At 34.7% G+C, this 21,395-nt stretch overlaps 2 protein-coding genes, 1 long non-coding RNA gene and 1 pseudogene across 3 annotated transcripts; 2 read left to right on the top strand and 2 right to left on the bottom strand.

Annotated features, from left to right (window-relative positions):
- The first annotated feature begins 468 nt into the window (after positions 1-468).
- LOC111390128 (galactinol synthase 2-like) lies at positions 469-2,831 on the top strand. Its single transcript, XM_023015131.1, has 3 exons — positions 469-930; positions 1,472-1,792; positions 2,305-2,831. The coding sequence occupies exons 1-3, from the start codon at positions 580-582 to the stop codon at positions 2,668-2,670; spliced, it is 1,038 nt and encodes a 345-aa protein (XP_022870899.1). The 5' UTR covers positions 469-579; the 3' UTR covers positions 2,671-2,831.
- A 6,501-nt stretch (positions 2,832-9,332) lies between these two features.
- Positions 9,333-11,903, top strand: LOC111379940 (annotated as a pseudogene).
- A 978-nt stretch (positions 11,904-12,881) lies between these two features.
- Positions 12,882-13,594, bottom strand: LOC111390122. The gene is made up of 2 exons (XR_002701854.1): positions 13,233-13,594; positions 12,882-13,130 (listed from the first exon to the last, which is right to left on the bottom strand). It is a non-coding gene; the product is annotated as an uncharacterized LOC111390122 (long non-coding RNA).
- Positions 13,595-13,660: 66 nt separating this feature from the next.
- Positions 13,661-16,387, bottom strand: LOC111390116 (ADP-ribosylation factor 1-like). Its single transcript, XM_023015118.1, has 4 exons — positions 16,249-16,387; positions 15,039-15,195; positions 14,298-14,368; positions 13,661-13,873 (listed from the first exon to the last, which is right to left on the bottom strand). Exons 2-4 carry the CDS (start codon positions 15,184-15,186, stop codon positions 13,676-13,678), a joined length of 417 nt encoding a protein of 138 aa, XP_022870886.1. The 5' UTR covers positions 15,187-15,195; positions 16,249-16,387; the 3' UTR covers positions 13,661-13,675.
- Between the last annotated feature and the right edge of the window lie 5,008 nt (positions 16,388-21,395).

Below are 21,395 nucleotides of genomic sequence, written 5' to 3'. Positions count from 1 at the left end.
ATTACATTAGTTACGACACCGTTTGGCAGCTGCCACCTGGGAAAACTTTTGTTCCCACTAGATTCATCTAGTCAAAGATGTGTTAAATACACATTTGGTCCTCATAGTTCTAGCAAAACATTAAGTTAGTCCTTCCGTTTTGTTTTGTTCCAATTCAATCACAATATTTCATAACTAATTCAACCTCATCACCTCAGTATGTTATATTAACGTGAAATTCTGCTCGCATTTTCTGTATACTAGTAAGACGTTAATTCCATTACCGCACAAGCATTAACCTTGATAAAAATAAAATGACAAAACCCCAGAGTTTGTTTTTCATACAATCAAGAACTAATTTTAAATTTGTCTGAAACTTTAAGGACCAAATGTGTATTTAACCTAGTCAAGAACTTATTTTTCTTTTTTCGTTTTTCGGGAAAATAGTTCACACCCCAGTTCTATATAAACCAGCCCAATTCTCTTCTCCAAAACCTCATCACACATCAAATTCTCTTAATCCCAAAAAGACCTTCAAAAATCTTCCCTTTTCTTGTTCAGTTTTCACTTTTTTCTCTGCAACTAGCAAATCACTACATAATGGCGCCAGAATTACTTAAAGCCGCCGTAAGTAGGGTTACCTGCTCCGGTGGTGCTGGTCAAGCTAAGGCCAGCAGCCTGCCAAGCCATGCATACGTAACATTCTTGGCAGGCAATGGTGATTATGTGAAAGGAGTGGTAGGGCTGGCCAAAGGGCTGAGAAAAGTGGACACTGCTTACCCTCTTGTCGTGGCGGTTCTGCCGGATGTGCCGGAGGAGCACCGCCGCATACTGGTGAACCAGGGGTGTATAGTCCGCCAAATTGAGCCCGTTTATCCGCCAGAAAATCATAATACCCAGTTTGCTATGGCTTATTATGTCATCAACTATTCAAAGCTTCGAATTTGGGAGGTATGCATTTTTACTAGCTAGTTATTTAAATTCTCAAGATTTTTTTAATCATATTTTGGCTAACTATGAATGAATTTATTTTTGGATTTTGATCACTTTTTTTTATCAATCTTCATTGGAAATGATCAAAATCTACTTTATCATTTTGAAGGCATGTTTTAGTAGGGTCGACAATAATGAATATCATTAAAAGCGTGTTTGACTTACTTTTTTAAGCACGACCAAACTTGCCTGCTCTAGAAAAGAAAGAGAAGTTAATTCATTGTCTAGTTGAAAACGGTGTAATACTATGTATCAAATATATAAAACAAGAAAAAGAAGTAATTTTATTATTTTTCGTAAATTACTGTTTAATACTATGATTCAACCGCGCTCTAAAAACCTTTCTGAATTCCTTTACCTCAACTAAATTTAGCCAAGCGTGGTCGAACTTAAAAAAAGAAGTTAAAATATCGTGATGGTTCTCGTTAGCAAAACATGTCATCTTAATTTGTTTATAATCCTATGTTCATACTAAATTTGTTGTTGTATTATTTTGCAGTTTGTGGAGTATAGCAAGATGATATACTTAGATGGGGACATCCAAGTTTATGACAACATAGACCATCTTTTCGATTTACCAGATGGGCAATTTTATGCTGTAATGGACTGTTTCTGTGAGAAAACATGGAGTCACACTCCTCAGTACAAGATTGGGTATTGCCAGCAATGTCCAGACAAAGTCAAGTGGGATGAAAAATTGGGTCCTAAGCCCTCTCTTTACTTCAATGCTGGGATGTTTGTTTTTGAGCCAAGTCTACCTACCTATTATGATCTACTGCAAACCCTCAAAATAACCCGGCCGACCTCCTTTGCCGAGCAGGTAATTAGGCAGCTTGGCATGTACGTTTTATGTTTTTAATGTTGTCTGGGCTATTGAGTCCTTTGTTACTTTACTAGTACTTGATAACTGTGCTGATGATATCATTGACCATATGAGCATCTCGTGCATAAATTTTGACTGTTTCTGTAATTTTTGATAGCCTGGAAAAAAGTTGAAATTTTAACCTGAAGAAACTAGAGAAACTGCAAATATTTTACTCTATTTTCAGCACATGGCAATTTGGAAGGAACTTTAAATCGAATCATTTTTTCTTAAAAAACATATGAGATCTTGTATGTCGAGCACCTTTTTTGAAGAAAAAGTCGAACCAGGATTTAAATTTTTTTTGAAAAAACATATATAGTCTCGTATATTTAGTGGACAATTCGTAACAGACCTTCGAGCTCTTTCTTTTGGCCCTTAATTATTTTTTTGGTTTCACTACGAATGGCTCTTTATTTACAATCCCTTAATTTGTGATTTAAATTTGAGTGTGCTCTTATATTTTGCAGGATTTCTTGAACATGTTCTTTAAGGACATTTACAAGCCAATTCCCAACAATTACAACTTGGTTTTGGCCATGTTGTGGCGGCATCCTGAGAACGTCAAGCTCGACCAAGTTAAGGTTGTCCATTACTGTGCTGCAGGGTCCAAGCCATGGAGGTACACGGGAAAAGAAGAGCATATGGATAGGGAGGATATCAAGATGCTAATCAAGAAATGGTGGGACATTTATAACGATAAGACATTGGATGTTATTGTTGCCGCCTCATCCGCTGCAACGGCAGCCAATGGTCAAGTGTCTGAAGCTAAGTTGACAGCAGCACTAACGGAGGCTGGTGTTGTTCATTTTATCGCTGCCCCTTCGGCCGCTTAGATTTGGCTTGTGTAGTTTGCTGAATTGTGAGAGTTTTAAGCAGTTGGATTGGCTTGTTTTTATGAAGATCGCCACTCCAACTTTGTTTGTAGGGTGTCCTTTGTAGCTTGATTGGTGTTTTTTGGCTTTAGATATATTGAATGTTACCCCTATGAATGTTACTTTCTTGTCAACTATTTACAAATTGTTTTATCTACAACCACCAATTTAAAATAGAGGTGTTAAAATATGTCGAGCGGAATCAAATTTGAGTAGTGCTACATATGAAAATGATGGTCTAAACATGGTTTGCTCTCAGGCGTCGAACAATAGTGAGCTCAATTTAAAAGGTGATGAGATTTTTATAAAGCAAACAAGTCTATCACGACGTGATCGCATCCAAATAATTTTAGATGTGTTGGTTTGACATAGGTAACCTCAAAACTTAAATACATCTACTTAAATCACGGGGAAAAGACAATTTCAAGTCCTTATTAATAAATTTGCTTGTCCCCCCAACAAATACTGCAGGGACTATTTTACAATTGTGAAAGAACCTTGTGCTACAGACACGTCCCTTTAATGATGAAGCTCCTAATTGACATTTGTTTCTAAAGTTTGATGTTACTCCTTTGAAACTAATCCGACAGAATCACCTGAATGTAAAGAAATGATCAACAGGATTAAAAAAAAAAAAAAAGTAATTCGAGCCCACCGACTTCACGATGTTTCCTTAAAACGAATTTGCTACTTTCAATGGTGCTAAAGGCGTCCAACAATCGTTTTTAGGATAGAACAAATTTTCATCTCCTACGGAAGCAGCACTGCAATCTGCAGGAGTGCCAACGAATTCAACGAAATGTGTTTTACTTCGAGACAATATCAGAACGAGAGAGAGGGAATGAGATTCAAAGTACAGAAAGTTTGCAATGAAAATGGTGTAAATTTTCTGATAGAGAGGCAAGCTATTTATAGACTTGTTCGTGATCATTCGAACAGTCATCATGTTTCAGATAAACCTCAAAAATTCGAACATGCTGTTTTAAAAGTCGCGTCTGTTAAGTTGGCTAACAGTCGACTGTTTGGTCGGTAAACACACGACTGTTAAAAGAAAAAAAAACACCCGGAATAAGCCAAAATTTAAATTTCATAATGTACCCAAAAATTTGATTATTTACAATTTGGCCCAAAATTTTAAATAAATTTTGTCCAAAAAGTTAATATAGTGCAAAGGTCTACCCGCACCCGACCCGAATCGGACCGGACTCGAACACGTGCACGTGCTTGTGCTCATGCCGTGCCAGCCGGTTGGACGGACGGACGGTTGCGACGGCGGCAGCGGTGCGCGCGTGTGGGTTTATGACCAAACCTAATAGGATATAGGTTTTCCCCCTTCTAAAGACTATTGGTACCCCTTGGGACCCAAACCCAATTCCAAACGTCCACCTTATAAATCGCACCAAAGTTTCCTAACTTTTCTATGTGGAATAAGTGTTTAGAAAATCAAATTCTTCCATAATACTTAGTTTACGTGAGTTACTTTAAAACTTAATATTTCGTTCATTTTTAAATGGTTTTCGACAAATAAATATATCATGTTAATTATCTCGTGGAATAGAACGTGAATATGCTAGGTCCCGTATTAATTAAAAGGTGGGTTCCACTAAAATATGGGCTTAAAGTTGACCCATTTCATAACCATTTTTCCAACAATTCCCCACATGAATGAAATATGTTGGCCTTTTTCCAAACGATAACATCTGATATGTTTTTCAAAGAAAAAATTGAAGAAGACTGCATCGGGATAAGTAGTCAATGACTTTGAACTTTTCCTAGTAAAATCTATCGGATTTCCTTAGCCAATCAGTAGCAAATTGTTTTGAACAGTCAGCCGTTTATGGAAACCTAAACAATAGAAGTCACACAGTTTTCTTCGAACACAGTTGGTTCTCACGTTTGTGTCCATTTTGGCCTGGGACACCTCCTGGTTCATGAGTGGTTTTTAGAGAATTCATCATCACCTAATTCTCTTAGAAGCGGCCCATTCTCACTCACATAGGTGATTTCCATAAAGAGTATTCTACTATACTCCACTTAAACGAATCAAGCTATAGAAATCATTAAAAGCGTATTTTAACCTATTTCGCGGCAGCTGGGCACTGGCTCATCATAGGAATGGGTAGAAGTAAAATCTTCCCAGTGCATACTAAGTTTTTCACAGTTCGGTTGTCCCATTGAACCTAGATCTTGGGATCTCTAGTCAACTAGGTTGGGTTGCCCCCATGAAAACTTTTGATTATTAGTTTTAATCTCATTCCCTTCGATGAACTTTCGACTTGCTCTTTTGTTAAACTTTTAGTTAGCGGATCCGCAATATTCTCTTTTGATTTCACATACTCTATAGAGATAATGTCTGTAGAGAGCAATTGTCTAACAGTATTATGTCTACGACGTATATGTCGAGATTTACTGTTGTACATTGCATTTTGTGCCATACCAATTGCTGATTGACTATCACAATAGATACATATAGCAGACACATGTTTTATCCAATATGGAATATCTTCTAGAAAGTTTTGTAGCCATTCGGCTTTGTCTAATGCAATGGATTCAGATTCCATTGTTGATCTAGCTATACATGTCTGTTTTGAAGATTTCCATGATATTGCAGTTCAAATTTACTTGTTAGTAGTTTGAATTATGGTATCATTGTTACCCATAATCAACATGTCATCTACATATAAACATACCATGACATATCCATTTGGAGTGTTCTTGACATAAACACATTTGTCACATTTGTTAATTTTGAAACAATTTGACATCATAACCATGTCAAATTTTTCATGTCATTTCTTAGGAGCTTGCTTTAAACCATATAGTGATTTAACAAGTCGACACACTTTCTTTTCTTATCCTGAGACCAAAAATCCTTCAGGTTGTTTCATATAAATTTCTTCATCTAATTCCCCATTCAAAAATGCTGTTTTAACATCCATTTGATGTATATCCAAACCATTCAATGCTGCTATTGTAATAAGCATACGTATGGAAGTGATTCTTGTCACATGAGAATAGGTATCGAAATAATCAAGACCTTCTTTTTGCTTGTAGCTTTTAGTGACAAGTCTTGCTTTATATTTGTCAATTGATCCATCTGCTTTCATTTTCTTTTTGAAAATCCATTACATCCCAAAGGCTTATTACCGAGAGGGAGGTCTACTAATTCCCAAGTATGATTTTGTAGTATGTATTCAATTTCACTATGAACAGCTTCTTTCTAATATGAAGTTTCGGTTGATGACATAGCCTCTTTAAAACTTTGAGGTTCATTTTCTAACAAAAATGTCAGAAAATCAGGCCCAAAGGAGGTTGACGTCCTAACCCTCTTACTTCGTCTAGGTTATTCATTTATAGATTTTTGATCTATAGTCTTTTCGTTTTCACGAGATTTCTTTTGTGAATTTGATTCACCTTACCTGTTATAAGGAATGGCATTTTCGAAAAATGTAGCATCCCTTGATTCAATAATCGTATTAACATGCATATCAAGTATTTCAGACTTATATACCATAAATCTGTACGCATTACTATGGTAGGCATAACCAATGAATACACAATCAATGGTTTTAGGTCCTATCTTAACCCTTTTAGGTTTAGGAACTATTATTTTAGCCAAACATCCTCATACCTTTAAGTATTTATAATTAGGTTTGTGACCTTTCCATACTTCATAAGGTATCTTTTGCGTTTTTCGATGTGGTAGTTTGTTAAGAATATAGTTGGTAGAAAGCAAGGCTTCCCCCCACAAGTTATGCGGTAATCCAGAACTTATTAACATAGCATTCATCATCTCCTTCAATGTTTGATTCTTGCGTTCAGCAATACCATTAGATTGAGGAGAATAAGGCGCGGTAGTTTGATGAATAATTCCGTGTTTCGAACAGAATTTCTCAAATGGTGAATCATATTCATCACCTCTATCACTTCTTATGGCCTTAATCTTTTTGTTAAGTTGATTTTCAACTTCTAACTTGCAGTGTTTAAAAACTTCAATTGCTTCGTCTTTGCTTTTGAGCAAATACATATAGGACTATCGAGTACAATCATCGATAAAAGTGATAAAGTACTTATTACCTCCCCTAGTTTGAACAAATTTTAATTTACATATGTCAGTGTGAATTAAATCTAAGGGTTCGGTACTTCTTTCAACAGAACGAAAAAGTAGACGTGACATTTTGGTTTCTACGCATATATCGCATTTGTGATTAGAATTTAAATCACACTTTGATAATAAATCCAATTTGATTAGTCTACGCAAAGTGTTATAATTTGTATGTCCTAATCGTTCATGTCAAATGTTAAATGACTCAAGCAAGTAAGAAGAAGATGCATTTTTATTCATAATTGGAGGTACAACAGTTATTACATTCAACTTAAAGAGCCCCTCATTCAGGTAGCCCTTTTTTACAAACATTTCATTCTTTGAGAGTACAAATTTGTCTGAGACAAATACTAGTTTAAACCCGTTCTTACTTAATAGAGAACCAGATATCAAGTTTTTCCTAATATCGGGCACATGAAGAACATCATTTAAAGTGAGCTCTTTTCCACTTGTCATTTTCCATGTCCTTCTACCTTGGAAGATGACGAGTTTTTCATGTAGAGATGTTCATCATGATCCATCGCTTTGTAGACAGAGAACATCCCGCGGTTTGAGCATATGTGACGAGAAGCTTCAGTATCCACCCACCACTCCTTAATGTTTCCAATTAAGTTGCATTCAGAGACGACCGCAGAAAGATTTATGTCTTGTACCTTATCGGTGAAGTTCTCATGTTCTGTTACATTGGTCTGGTGAGTTTTTCCCTTTACATTTTTTGACTTTGGACAATCCTTGGATCGATGTCCTACCTTATCACAATTGTAACAGTTGCCTTTAAACTTTTTAGCAATTTTTGGAGAGTCAATTTGTCCTTCCCTATTGTGATTCCTCTTTTTGCTAGTCTTGAAGCCTCCTTCTACAATGTTGGCTTTTGATTCCATCGAATGAGATGCACCATTCCTTTTTTCAGTTTTGCGATTGTCTTCTTCTATTCTCAATCGAACAATGATATGTTCAAGTTTCATTTCATTCCGCTTGTGTTTTAGGTAATTCTTGAAATCCTTCCATGAATGTGGTAATTTCTCAATCAGTGCAGCGACTTGAAATGATTCACTTAGTTTCATTCCTTTAGCATGGATGTCGCTAAGTATGATTTGAAGTTCTTGAACTTGAGATATGACAGTCTTGTTGTCAACTATTTTATAGTCCAAAAAAGATCGACAATGAATTTTTTCGCGCCAGCATCTTCGATTTTGTACTTTGTGTCCAAAGATTCCTACAGTTCTTTTGCGGACTTAGTATCGCAGTGCACATTATATAATGTGTTATCCAGTACATTGAGTATATAATTTCTGCACAAGAAATCAGAATGCTTCCATGCATCAACCGTAGCCAATTTTTCAGCATCACTGTCTTGCTCGGTATATGAAAGCGCGTCTTCTATGAGAAATTTAGCCAGATTTAATATTGTCAGATAAAAAAATATTTTTTGTTGCCAACGCTTGAAATCTGACCCATTAAACTTTTCTGATTTTTCCTCGGTCGTATTCGGGAGTGTGGTACCAGAAGTTGCCATTTCTGAAACACAATCAGAAGATCAACAGTAAGAAGGAGTAGAAACAGAAACAAAATAATAATAGAAATTCGTTTTAAGATTGTTGTTTCTAGAGTTTGACGTTATTTCTTTGAAACCAATCCGTCAAAATCACTTGAATGTAAAGAAATGATCAACAGGATAAAAAAAAAGTAATTTGAGCCCACTGACTTCACGATGTTTTCTTAAAATGAATTTGCTGTCTTCAATGGTGCTAAAAGCATCCAGCAATCGTTTCCTAGGATAGAACAAATTTTCGTCTTCTACGAAAGCAGCACTGCAATCTGCAGGAGTTGCAACGAACTCAACGAAGTGTGTTTTACTTCGAGACAATATCAGAACGAGAGAGAGGGAATGAGATTCAAAGCACAGAAAGTTTGCAATGAAAATGGTGTAAATTTTCTGATAGAGAGGCGGGCTATTTATAGACTTGTTCGTGGCCATTCGAACAGTCATCAACCTCAAAAATCCGAACAGACATGCTGTTTTAAAAGTCGCGTCTGTTAAGTCTATAAACAGACGACAATGCACCCAAGAATTTGATTATTTAAATTTTGTCCAAGAAACCAACCCGAACACGTGCTCGTGCCGGCTGGTCGGACGGCGGCGGCGCGCGCTTGTGGGTTTATGACCGAACCCAATAGGATATAGATCTTCCCCCTTCTAAAGACTATTTGTACCCCTTAGGGTCCAAACCCAATTCCAAACTTCCACCTTATAAATCACATCAAAGTTTCGTAACTTTACTATGTTGGGATGAGTGTTTGGAAAATCAAATTCTTCCATAATACTTAGTTTATGTGGGTTACTTTAACACTTAATATTTAATTCATTTTTAAATAGTTTTGGACAAATAAATATATCACGTTAATCATCTCACGGAGTAGAACGTGAATATAATAGGTCCCGTATTAATAAAAAGGTGGATCATACTAAAATTTGAGATTAAAGTTGACCTATTTCATAACCATTTTTCCAAAAACATTCATTAAAATGTTTTTCTCGGATAAATGAGTTTTAACTACCAAATTCAGCTCATAAATTCCCACGAAATTTACGATCATCGTCAAAAGAGAAGGAAAAATGCCGATGAAGGAGGAGAAACCCCAACCGATAGTGGAGATGAACAAGTTGAAGTTCACCTACCCTGGAATTGATGGCCATCCTCCTCCTGGGTCCGCCCCTCTGATCGATGATTTCAGTCTTACTATCAATCCCAGAGATCGCTGCCTTCTTGTTAGATCCAATGGCGCAGGTTTTTCCCTTTTCCGCTCATTTTTTAAAGGTTTTTTTTCTTTTATTGATTTCTTGAAGTTTGGTGAATTTGGAGTAATGGGTTTGGTTCAATTTTTCTGGGAATGTTAAAGAAACTACGTTTTGTTTTCTAATTTCTTGTAGTTTGTTGAATTTAAAGGAATACGTTTGGTTTGATTATTACTGGATTGCAGGCAAACTACGGTCTATTTTTGCTGATTTCTTGTAGTTTGATGTATTTTGAGCAATGGGTGTGGTTTAATTATTTCTGGGATTGTAAGGAAATTACCTTTCTTTTTATTTTTATTTTTCTTGTAGCTCAGTGAATTTAGAGGAATGGGTTAGGTTTAATTATCTTCGGGATTGTAAGGAAAACTACAGTTTATCTTTGCTGATTTCTTGTAGTTTGATGAATTTGGAGTAATGGGTTTGGCTTGATTGTTTGTGGGATAGTAGGGAAAAGTATGGTTTTTTCCCTTTAATTTAATGTAGTTTGTTGAATTTAGAGGAAATGGGTTTGGTTTAATCATTTCTGGGATTGAAAGGATTATTACGTTTTACCTTTGCGGATTTCATATAGTTTGGTGAATTCGGAGTAATGGGATTGGTTTAACTGTTCATGGGTTTGTAGGGAAAACTACAATACTGAAAATACTTGGTGGGAAGCATATGGTGGAGCCAGATATGGTGAAGGTGCTGGGAAGATCTGCATTTCACGACACCGCATTGACAGTTTCTGGTTACCTCTGTTATCTTGGTGGCAAGGTGTGTTCATAGTGAAATTGAATACATACTACAAAATCATGAATTTTGCCAAGTATTGAATTGAATTTTGAAGTTTAAATTGAAGTAACGCGGAGCCTTGTAACTTAATTTTGTTGGAAACTCAGTATTCTGTATTCTGGGAATATGTGTTATTACTGTGCTAATAAATATTTTACTGGTTTCTAATGAAAACTTATCTTAGCTATTTAGCTGGAGTAAGGAAAAATGATTTAGTCAACGTTAGTCATCCTGGATTAGACTATTTCGAGTAATTATCTTTTGGTTTTGGTTTGGGAAGTTCTTTGTAGATTTTCTGCATACTTGTTGAGTGATATTTATATGATTTCAAAATCTAAATTCTGTTGTTAAATAATTTTGAATAATAGTTGTTGACAAATGCAAACTTGTGTATTTCCAGTGGAGACGAGAAGTTGCTTTTGCTGGGTTTGAGGTTGCAATCCAGATGGATGTTTCTGCTGAGAAAATGATATATGGAGTTGCAGGTGTCAATTCATAAAGGCGAGATGAACTGATAAAGGTATGAAGTAAGCACGAAAATTTATTTTGCATACTCAAAACTTTAAAAGTTTTGACTTAATTTTGGAATTATGGTTGTTTATTTTTTCAGAAAGATGCAACTAACTTCCCTTATTGGAAGGACCTTATAGAGGAGTTTTACCAAACCATCCTGATCAACCTAATTGACCAGCGACACTGTGATTGTTGTTAGGAAATTAATGTGGACCTGCATGCAACAAAATTAAAATTGAGAAAAATGGATGTAAAAAAATTTATGAAGGAAACAATTTGAAGAAAATATATAACTTCAAGTTTGCTTCAGACAGCTTTAAGTAAAAGAGTGTTAAGTTCGGATTCTTCTTTTATTGCCACAAGCAAAACACAAAACGAACCAACTGAAAAATTTGAGTCAATATAAAACAAGATTGGAGACAAATGACGCCCGAACTAGTGCTTGAAGAGTGGTTCAATATCAGAATTCTAGAGGCAGAAATAAGAACCTGCTCATACACCAAGAGATGACTTTGCCTAGCATAGAGTCGAGCACGAGGTTTTTTGTCGTTCGTTGTAAGAGGATAATTGATTCATTTTTTCTCGCGTTGGAAAGTAGTGCAGATAAGTGATTTTTTCTGTTGTGATCTGTTGATGTAGGTTTGAGATGTTGACCTATCTTGGAGAATGCATCAAGTATCCGATGGTCAAAGGAGGAGAGTTCAAATATGTATGGGTCTTTTAAAGCCATTCAAGGTATATATAAGTTAGTAACATTTACCTTCTTCATTGAATTGTTTTACAAATAAAATGTTTCACTTTATGCCTCCTGTGGTCAAGGTTCTTCTGCTTGATGAGATCACCGTTGACCTAGACGTGCTTGCAAGGGCAGACCTTTTAAAATTTCTAAAGAAGGAATGCGATGAACGAGGGGCTTCGATTGTCTACGCCACACATATCTTCAATGGTCTTGAGGATTGGCCATCTTCAAAAGATTATTTAAATATGATATGCTCTCTATTTTAAAGGATCAACATTTAAAGTCATGCTTCAGGAGTCTCTTTAAATTAACATTTTAATTTAAAGATTGGATTTCACTCCAAACAATTTTCAATGTTGGAAAATAATAAAATAATTTAGAGAAAAGCTAGTTAAAATAAATAATAGAGAAAAATAGTAAATATTTTTTGAGAATAGTAAAATTAGGCATTAAATAAAAAGAGCTAGTTATAATACTTCAAAATTTTAGCTCTAAATTTATAGATACTCTTCAAATGATAAAATACGCCTTTTTAAAAATAAAGAGTCTCTTATAAATGTTCTAATACAATAAACCACGAAATACAATCCACAAAAATGATTACACCACTAGGGTAGCAAGATCATGGGATGTCTTATTCCCGTGAGCTACCGTTCACTTCCCTCATCAATAGAACAATATCAAATAAAATCAAAGCATTCGGAGTTAAAACAAAACTTGGAAAGAAAATTTGGAGCTGGAATCCGACCTATAGCTGGCAAAAGACCATCTTTGAGCTTCCACTGGCACACCCATATAATCCTAAATGCACACCACACCCATATTAACCTGCAATGTATTAGTGTTCCGTTGGAAATAGGAGTTCCATCGTAAAAGATTAACCTATTAACAATCCCTTGTATGGAAAATCTGATTATCTAACAATCTGGAAACCCCAGGCCTAGACCACGTCTTTTTTTATATCACCTTGAGACCATATCGCATGGCCACGAGTGTAAGACCATGACTCGATCGAGCTTTAATCGTGTCAAGAGTTCAATTTTAATTCAAGATCCCAAGAGAAAATCTTCGAGACATCTATCAGTCTCTCCACCAACTCTTTGAGGCCAAGCTCAACACTTACAATTATTTAATTGAGCTTTCGAGTGAAGATTCCCTGCTAATATAATATACACCTTGATTATAATAGCTTTGATCAAATGGGCTTGTGAAATTTAAAATGTACTATTTTCCAATTCATTCGCTGAGCAGAAGAGCGCCATTTTCAAAATTAATCAATCCAAAAAGGTACATAGCGTATTCAGGAATGCTAAAATCACATGATTTGAACATAAACCTACACGACAGAAATGACAAAATATCTAAGAAAACAATAAACTGATCAAAGTACGGAATACTCAAGTTGACTAGATAAAAAAGACCCGGAAAAAAGACAATCTCCTCTTTGACAAGAGTCGAGCGATCATAGTCATCAAATATTGTCTCCTTTATGCCTGGCATAACAAAAAAGAAATGCAAGAACGTGCTATTAGTAATATGTCAATGAAATATAAGCCAGTACAATCAGCTTGTGCAGGCTATCACAAAGATCATACCTTGTTGGCGATGTTGTTGGAGAGCCAGTCCAGACCCTCATAAAGCCCTTCCCCAGAGGTGGCACATGTGCTCTGGATATACCTGTGAGAATGCACAAGTGATCAGTAGTCGAGATACAAGAGATAAATGTTGATGCACAGAGACAACTTTCTATAAAAACTTTTGGCCACCTACTGCACACCTATGTCGCTTGGACTCGGGTGCGGTTGTCTAATACAAGTACATATCCCAGAATCGGATTCCTTTTTTCTAAAATCTAGGATATGGGGATATGGTTAAAAAGAATCCAAAACTCAGATAGTACATGGATATGCATTATGAACTTATAATTTTTTTAGAAATTAATAGTGTAGGAGCAACATAGAGGTAAGCAGAATCTTAAAAACTTGACCTAAATCAAATGAGTCATGTCAATTGCAATGAAATTAAAACGTGGCAGGTATCATATTAAATTTCCAACTAGAATGTTCAGAAGGGTCCTACATAAAGACAGGTAGATATTGTAAATTAGTTTGATTACCTCATTCAACATCCTATGCAGTTCGTCCCTAGCCTCAACAACACGATCACGATCATTACTATCAACAACAAAGATCAGCCCTTGAGTGTTCTGAAAGTAATGCCTCCACAATGGTCGGATCTACATCAATGGCAAAATCGCAGTGGATCAGATGGTAGCTTACAAATATAAAGAAACATTAGACTTTTGATCAGAATCAACCATAATTGGCAATGTATGTTGTATTTCTTAATTATTAAGGAAAGCATGTCAAGAAACACATTTATACAAATGCATACTTTGACAGAAATACAGTCAAACACAAGCATTTAGTATGTGCAGGATTCAATAACATGACTTTGATCACACTAGTAGACAATGTTCTTCCTATTACTTGCGGCAACATTTTAGCAATGGAAGCCACTTGACTTTTTTACAAGCCAACTGGCACCCTACTATATTAGCATATTCCGAAAAAAAAAAAAAAAATAAATAAATAAAAATAAAAATAAAAATAAAAATAAAAATAAAAATAAAAATAAAAATTTTACTTAAAATCTTATACCTTGTCTTGACCCCCAACATCCCAGACGGTGAAGCTGATATTCTTGTATTCCACTGTCTCCACATTGAATCCTGGAGAGAAATAAAAATAAGTTCCTTAACTAAGAAGGGGTGGTCGAATATTGTGCCTACGTGTGATTGAGAGCACACATATAATAGCATGCCTAGAACCTTTATGTCAAACATATAACAAGTTGATATCTGTCGAAACTAATAAACAAGATCACAAGTAATTAATGAAATTGACAGCTTAAAATTGGTGTATTGGTCTCAAAAATAAATCATAAACTCACAGTCTACCAACGCACTACAACCATCAGTAGCATAGATGTTGACCTTCAGGCACATGCATGGAGGTATGTTTTTTCCCCTTTCATTTATTTGTCTACTTTTTGGGTGGGGTAGAATCTTATCAACCTTTTTCACATCAGGATTTATATATAGTTGCACTAACATTCCAAATCACTAGCTGGAACAGAGAGAAATGAAAATGTACATAGACAAGCTATAAGAAAAGCAAGCGACATATCTTCTTTGCCATTGCTCTTCTACTCTTTCTCTCTCAATTATCCAAGAAAGCAGTTCTCCCATAAACATCCTTTAATCCCATATTTGAAGTTGATCCACCAATATGGATTACATAGGTTTAAAAAAAGAAGCTACATATTGTTCTTTTTAAACTAAGTGTCGGACAAATTAATATGGGATCACACTTAAAGGATATGTATACAAGGGGACATACCAATTGTAGGAATGGTTGTAACTATTTCTCCCAGCTTGAGCTTGTATAATATGGTGGTCTTACCAGCAGCATCAAGACCCACCATAAGAATCCGCATCTCTTTCTTGGCGAACAGACGGCTGAAAAGCTTGGTAAAAGACAACCCCATTTTGCTTTCCTGTTACACCCAAAAGTGAAATCCAGATTGACAATGCATTCTATAAAAGAATCCAACTAGCATTGGCAATCTATCAATGCAGGTTAAGTTTTCTAAGTTTCTTAGTCTCAAATTCAGGAAATTCACAAGAGCTCTAAAAAGAATGTGAACATAATCCAAAAATGAGCAACAATGGAAGAATAGACCACTTCCAAATTGCCGAATGACTGCAAGGCCTCCAGATAAAAGCCATTCATCCCCAATGTTTCTTATGGGGATAAGGATTTCAACAAGAGGCCAACAAATTTAATTTTTAAAAATACAAGAAAATAATTATTTGATGAGACGTGTTATAGTTCTCAATCTCAGGATAGCAGCATAGAATTTCACAATCATGGTTATAGAATGCAAGGATCAACCAATAGTATTCCGTATTCAAGCACAGAACAAGCTTATCCGTGTATATACTGAATTGAGGATCTATCAGATATTGACTAGATATGAGCGTCCCTCATAAATTTGCTTCTTATTTTCGCTTTTCCACGCATAAAAATTTGAACTTTGCATCTTATTATTCATTTTTTGTCAAAAATAAAACATATGAGAGCTAAAGCTGACTTACTCAGGAAGTTGATTCAATCAACTTTAGAGATTCAATTCGTAAATATAAAATGCAACCAAATACTTTATTAATATAGAAGATCCACAAAACTTTCGTTAAAACAAGGCATTTGACAAAAAAAACATAAACATTTACTATTTTATCAATTATTTCATTTCCGTTTAGACTAAAAATTATAACAAATAACGACTTAAAATGACGTGACACTTCAAAAGAACAAACACAATATCAAATTACAAAACTGATTAATCAAATCAAATCAAATTTCAGTCATATAAAAGTAAATCAAAGAATTACAACGTAAATTCGAACAGAAAGAAAGCAGATCCAGTACACAAATCCAACAAAAACTAAACAGATCCAGATCTACAATTTCCCGCACATATATACGCATATATAGATCATATAGAAGCAAAATATATGAAACTGGACGATTAATTTTGATTTCTTACGTGATCAAAAAATCAAAAAAGTAGACTGATTTGGGAAGAAGAGAAGGGGCAGATCTTGTTGAAGGCTGCCCTTGGGAGACCGAATATTTTGTTACAGAAATGCTTAAAATGGGAGATTTTATACGTACACGGATCCTTCTTCGAATAATAAATGTTTTTCCTTTTTTTACTGTTTTTAGTAAATTGTACTAGTAGTCCTTATACTTTTGTTTCATTTGACATTTAGGTATAGAAAATTTGTAGTCTTAACTACTTTGCCAATAAGATGACTCGTTTTTATCATCACGACTCACGAGGGTAAACAAAAGCATACAACGATTCGACCATCTCTCCTACATAGGATTATGAACAAAAAAAAAAAAACCCGAGTGAATAAGAATTATTAATATTTCATAACATATTATTGCTAAAGGTACATTTATTTTAATCCATATCTTTTATCTAATATTACTCATATGAAAGCGCGGAGCTAGCACTCGACGAGGGGGCGCGATCGCACGTGTTGGCTCAATAGCCGTCGGGATCGTCGGGTGGAAGTTGCAGAGCCGAAAGAATTGAAAAAGGGAAGGAACCTAGGAAGAAGATGAATAAAAATTTTGGGTATTTTTGGCCATATTGTTTAGGCTGAGACTCTGAGAGTTGGGCCTTTTAAAAAAAAAAAAAAAAAAAAACATCCACCTTCACCAACATACTACAATTAGGTAGAAGAATCGGCCGCCGACATTTAACATCTATATATATCCTTGCCACTTGTATTTTGTGTGAGTGTGAAAGCGTGTGGAAGTGTGAAGAGAGCAAGAAGAAAAGTGAGGAGAGATAGAGAGTGGATCATGGAAAGAAGCTGAGGAAGTAATGTTAGTGGAGAGGGTTTGAGAGAGTAAGTGGAGAGAATCTGTAAAATTAAAGTGAATTAAGATAGTGAGAATTAAATGTGGGAGTGGTGTTCTACAAATAAAATAATTGTGAGTTTGTGTTCAAGTTGTGTAAAATTCATTTCATCAATAAAATTATATTTTCTTGGTGTCTAAAATTCAATAACTTGATATCGGAGCTTAATAGATACTTCATCAATTTATTAATTTACTAAAGTTGTCTTAGTTATCTTCAAAATATACAAATCTGATTGCAATGGAAAGATAACTCTTTTAACTTTTCAAAATATGAAATCTCGTATAATGCAGTTGTCTAAGTTCACATTTATAGAGTAAGGTTGTATCTTGTATTTTTTTAGTACTTTGACTTGTATTGAATTATATTTTCTTATTTATATAATTTTTATGTTTTGGTGTATTTATATAAAAAATGAAGAATTTTTAGTATTATTTAATTATATATTACTAAATAAACTAGCAATTATTATCTTTGATTGTCAATGGTCATCAGTTCCGCCCTACCTGATACTGGACCCTGAATTCGCCCCTGCAAACATGAGTTTTCTACATTTTCAACAAAAGTTTTGGCTCTTCTAGATTGTTCTGTACTTCATTTCTTCTTTCAAGAACATAATTTAGCCTCTATTGGGTATAGCCGGAAATCAAAGTTTTGATAAAAGTTGTTGAAATATAAACCCCATGAAATATGTGGGTATTGAGCCGTTTCAAAATGGTTTGGTTTAGGTTTTGATTTTCAAAAATCGAACAAAATCGAACCGGACCGTTTTAAATTTTTTTTAATTAAAACATTAATTTCATTAACTTAAAAATTTTACAACTAGCCTATTGAAATAATCATGAAAAGTAAATTAGGCTCATCATTAGTACCCTATGGTTTTACAAGTTCAAGACGCATATCTTCACCTGATATCTAAACTAAACTAAAATTATTCCAAAATCATATGAAAAATTAAAAAAAAACATATATTTTTAACAATCCAAATCATAATTCAACAAAACTATGTCATCGAATCACGTCCAAAGTTTCAAAAGTCCTAACATAAACTCTTATTTCCTTAATATTTTGATGCTTGTATGCCACTATTGAACGAATCGCCAGTCGCATTTGCCTATTAGTCTATTAATTTCTACATGAATCCCCTATTTCTCTCTTTTCATTTAGTAGGTCTCAGATTTTCATTCAAGTCATTTTTCCATTGTTCTTATTTAATTTGTTGTTTTTGAAATTATTATACACATGTGAGTTGTTGTTTGAATAGAAAAATGACATTTTGTGTGCCTAGATGATTAATGAACTTGTTCGTGTTTTGGAAAGAATGAAGAATGAAGCATACTGATTGTGTGAAAATGCTAAAATTCCCTAACTAGTATTATTACTTTCTACTTTTATAAAATAGTTAGAAAATGAAATTTGTTAATTCTCAATACGTCGAAACTCTATCAATCTTTGTACATATGAACATATCTCATTCAACCCTTATTTAACATCTCGCTAGCAAGCCGAAAGGAGTTTTGACTAAATTATAATAATGGAATGTAACTCTACCTCTCCAACTGCTATATGACAATATGAATGTTAACCAAGAAAAGATAAATAAAAATGAAGAAATATGTATTTGTTCTAGTGACATTTTTTAGCAACCAATTTTGAAAATAATTTGTTTATGGGTTCCATGGTAAATATGAATATAATTTGACATTTTACATTATTAATTATCGTTTAAACTTATTTTAAATATATTACTATAATGTCAATAAGTAAATTGGGAATTAAAATCGAACTAAACTGTACATTATGGTTTGGTTCAAAAAATAAAATGATTTAGTTTGATTTGGAAAATTTTCAAACTGCATAAAATGGTTTGAGTTAAAAATATAACATAAACCATCAATATCGAACTGCGTTCACCCCTACTTAGAATCATCATGGGCCCAAAATTTCGTGGACTTCACTAGTGGGCACTTCAAACAGGTCCATAGTGGGCTTACAATTGTAATTAACCACGGTCTAACCCACTACCTTGACCAAAATGTGGCAATAGACAACCGTATATAATTTGGGCAATTCACAAAAATACCCCTATAATTAGGTGTATTGTAAAAAATCATATAAAAAGTATATATTGAAATATAAAATATTTTATAAAGTTTAATGTCATTTGTTAGTAAAAAGTGACAAAAATTAACGTTTGTCACTCAAAAAAGTAACAGACAATAAAAAAAAGTTAACAAATACTAAAAAAATTATATAAATTCAAAAAAGTGACACATACATTAAAAAGAAACAAAAATTAATAAAAAAGTGAAAAAAAAATTAAAAATATCAAACATTAAAAAAAGTGACTAAAAAATCAACGGTGCCACTTTTTATTAAAAAGTGACACACGATCTACCCACTTGAGAAAATTGTCAAGTATTGACCAGAACATAATCTACACAACAATACTAAACGTCACTTTGTAAACTTGTCAACTATTGACCAGAACATAAGCTACACACCAATCCTAAACGTCACTTTGTAAAGTTGAGTGTTGCTTTTTTATTATGTCATTTTTATTAAAAACTTATGTCTGTCACTCAAAGAAGTGACAGAAACTCAAAAAGAGTAACAATTAAGAGAAAAAAAAAAGTAACAAACAATAAAAAAAAGTTTCACTTTTTTATTAAGACGCAAAGTCTACCCACTAGAGAAAATGGTCAAGTATTACACAGATCAAAATAGCTCCAATTGAACGCATTTTTACAAGAAAAAATCGGTTAACTTTTTCTCTACATCACGTTTTTCATTTCAAGTGTTATTAGATGTGAAATTTTCTTCAATAAACGTGAAGTGAACAAACCTGATGAGACCAACAAGAGGAATTTTTTCCATTGATCTCTTCATCAATAAACTTCAGAAGCACAATCACCAAAGTTTCTGATTTCATGGGTTTTGATTTGGGGATTTTGAGATTTTGGGGTTTGTTGGTTGTAGTAGCTCGTAGGTGAGTTTCTTAGCAAGAATTTTGGAGTTCTCTACAAGTTGGATGATTCTGAGATGATTTCGGGGTTTGAGATTTTGGCGTGTTTTAAACGTATTATTTACTAGTTAAAAGATTTTAATTATTTGTAAATGTATTATTCTAATTTATTGTTTTTTGAACGTAATGGGCCTAATTTCCTCATATAATTTTAGGTTGGACCAAAAGAAAGACTGTGTAATGTTGGGCTTGGCGATGTGGTTTCTTCGAGCAAGTCTTTTCTATTATTATTATTATTATGTGGAAATTACATACAACCAGAGTTTTAAACTCTCCAATTCAAAATTAAGATTTACAAGATTTTTTTTCAAACACTAGATAATTGAAATTTTAAATATTAATAATAATATTATAAAATTAAAATAATCTACCCCAACCCCAATTAATTTCTTCCCAAACCCTAAAAATCATTTCACTCTCTTCTCCCCCTCTCCAGCTTCTCAACGACGCGTTCTCTCTAATCTCTTTCGATAGCAGTGCTTTCTCTCTGTATGTCTTGGAAAATAGTTATAGTGTAACCTACAAAAAAGATACAAGCTCATGAGTGAATACTTGGGGATTGACTTGTATGGTGTCTATGGTGTGCGATGGTGCATCGTGTATGGTGGCATGTGGTCAGGGCACGGTATGCAGTGGCTTGTGCGGATCTGTGTAAGCGATGATGTATGTGGTATGGTGTGTACGATGATACTCGTTGTGGTAGTGGTGGTTTGATGAGTAGAGGTGGGGTATTGCAGCTAGGGTTTTGAGGTGGCTCTTCCTCCAACCTGCTTAGTCAGAGTTTAAGTGTATGTGATGATGGTGGTGGTGCAGGGTGGGATGCAGTGGCCCTGGTTTTAAGGTTTTGTGTTGTTATTTCCTCTAATTCTGGTTGCTGGGGAAGTGGTGGAGGTGGTTTCCATATTTAGATGTTGTTGGAAGGTTTGGGATGGTTTTTTGTTGGTGATGTAAGTGGAGGTGCTGACTTGCATTGTGGATCTAGCAGTGGTGGTTGATGATGGTTATGGTTATGGTTATGGTGATGGTGATGGTGGTTGTGGGTTAGGGATGACAATTGAGCTCGTCGGTTCGGGCCACTCGTAGCTATGCCTGGAAAAAGCTCGAGCCGGCTCGGCTCGAGGCTCGGTCAAATCGAGCCTAAGCTCGGGCTGAGCCCGAACCGGCCCGTGTGGCTCGGGGGCCGGCTCACAAAAAAAGAAAAAAAAAATGTTAAAAGGCAGCAAACTGCCTTTTA

The sequence above is a fragment of the Olea europaea genome, chromosome 3, assembly GCF_002742605.1.
Source record: "Olea europaea var. sylvestris chromosome 3, O_europaea_v1, whole genome shotgun sequence".
Taxonomy (NCBI): Eukaryota; Viridiplantae; Streptophyta; class Magnoliopsida; order Lamiales; family Oleaceae; genus Olea; species Olea europaea.
This window is presented reverse-complemented; position numbering and strand designations above follow the sequence as displayed.

Bases quoted from the DNA above. Each gene is read 5' to 3' on its own strand.
- LOC111390128 (XM_023015131.1), top strand. From the start codon at position 580: ATGGCGCCAGAATTACTTAAAGCCGCCGTAAGTAGGGTTACCTGCTCC. The intron at 931-1,471 runs GTATGCATTTTT...ATTATTTTGCAG, and splicing joins CAAAGCTTCGAATTTGGGAG to TTTGTGGAGTATAGCAAGAT. The intron at 1,793-2,304 runs GTAATTAGGCAG...TATATTTTGCAG, and splicing joins CGACCTCCTTTGCCGAGCAG to GATTTCTTGAACATGTTCTT.
- LOC111390116 (XM_023015118.1), bottom strand. From the start codon at position 15,186: ATGGGGTTGTCTTTTACCAAGCTTTTCAGCCGTCTGTTCGCCAAGAAA. The intron at 14,369-15,038 runs GTATGTCCCCTT...ATTTCTCTCCAG, and splicing joins TACAACCATTCCTACAATTG to GATTCAATGTGGAGACAGTG. The intron at 13,874-14,297 runs GTATAAGATTTT...CCATTGATGTAG, and splicing joins ATGTTGGGGGTCAAGACAAG to ATCCGACCATTGTGGAGGCA.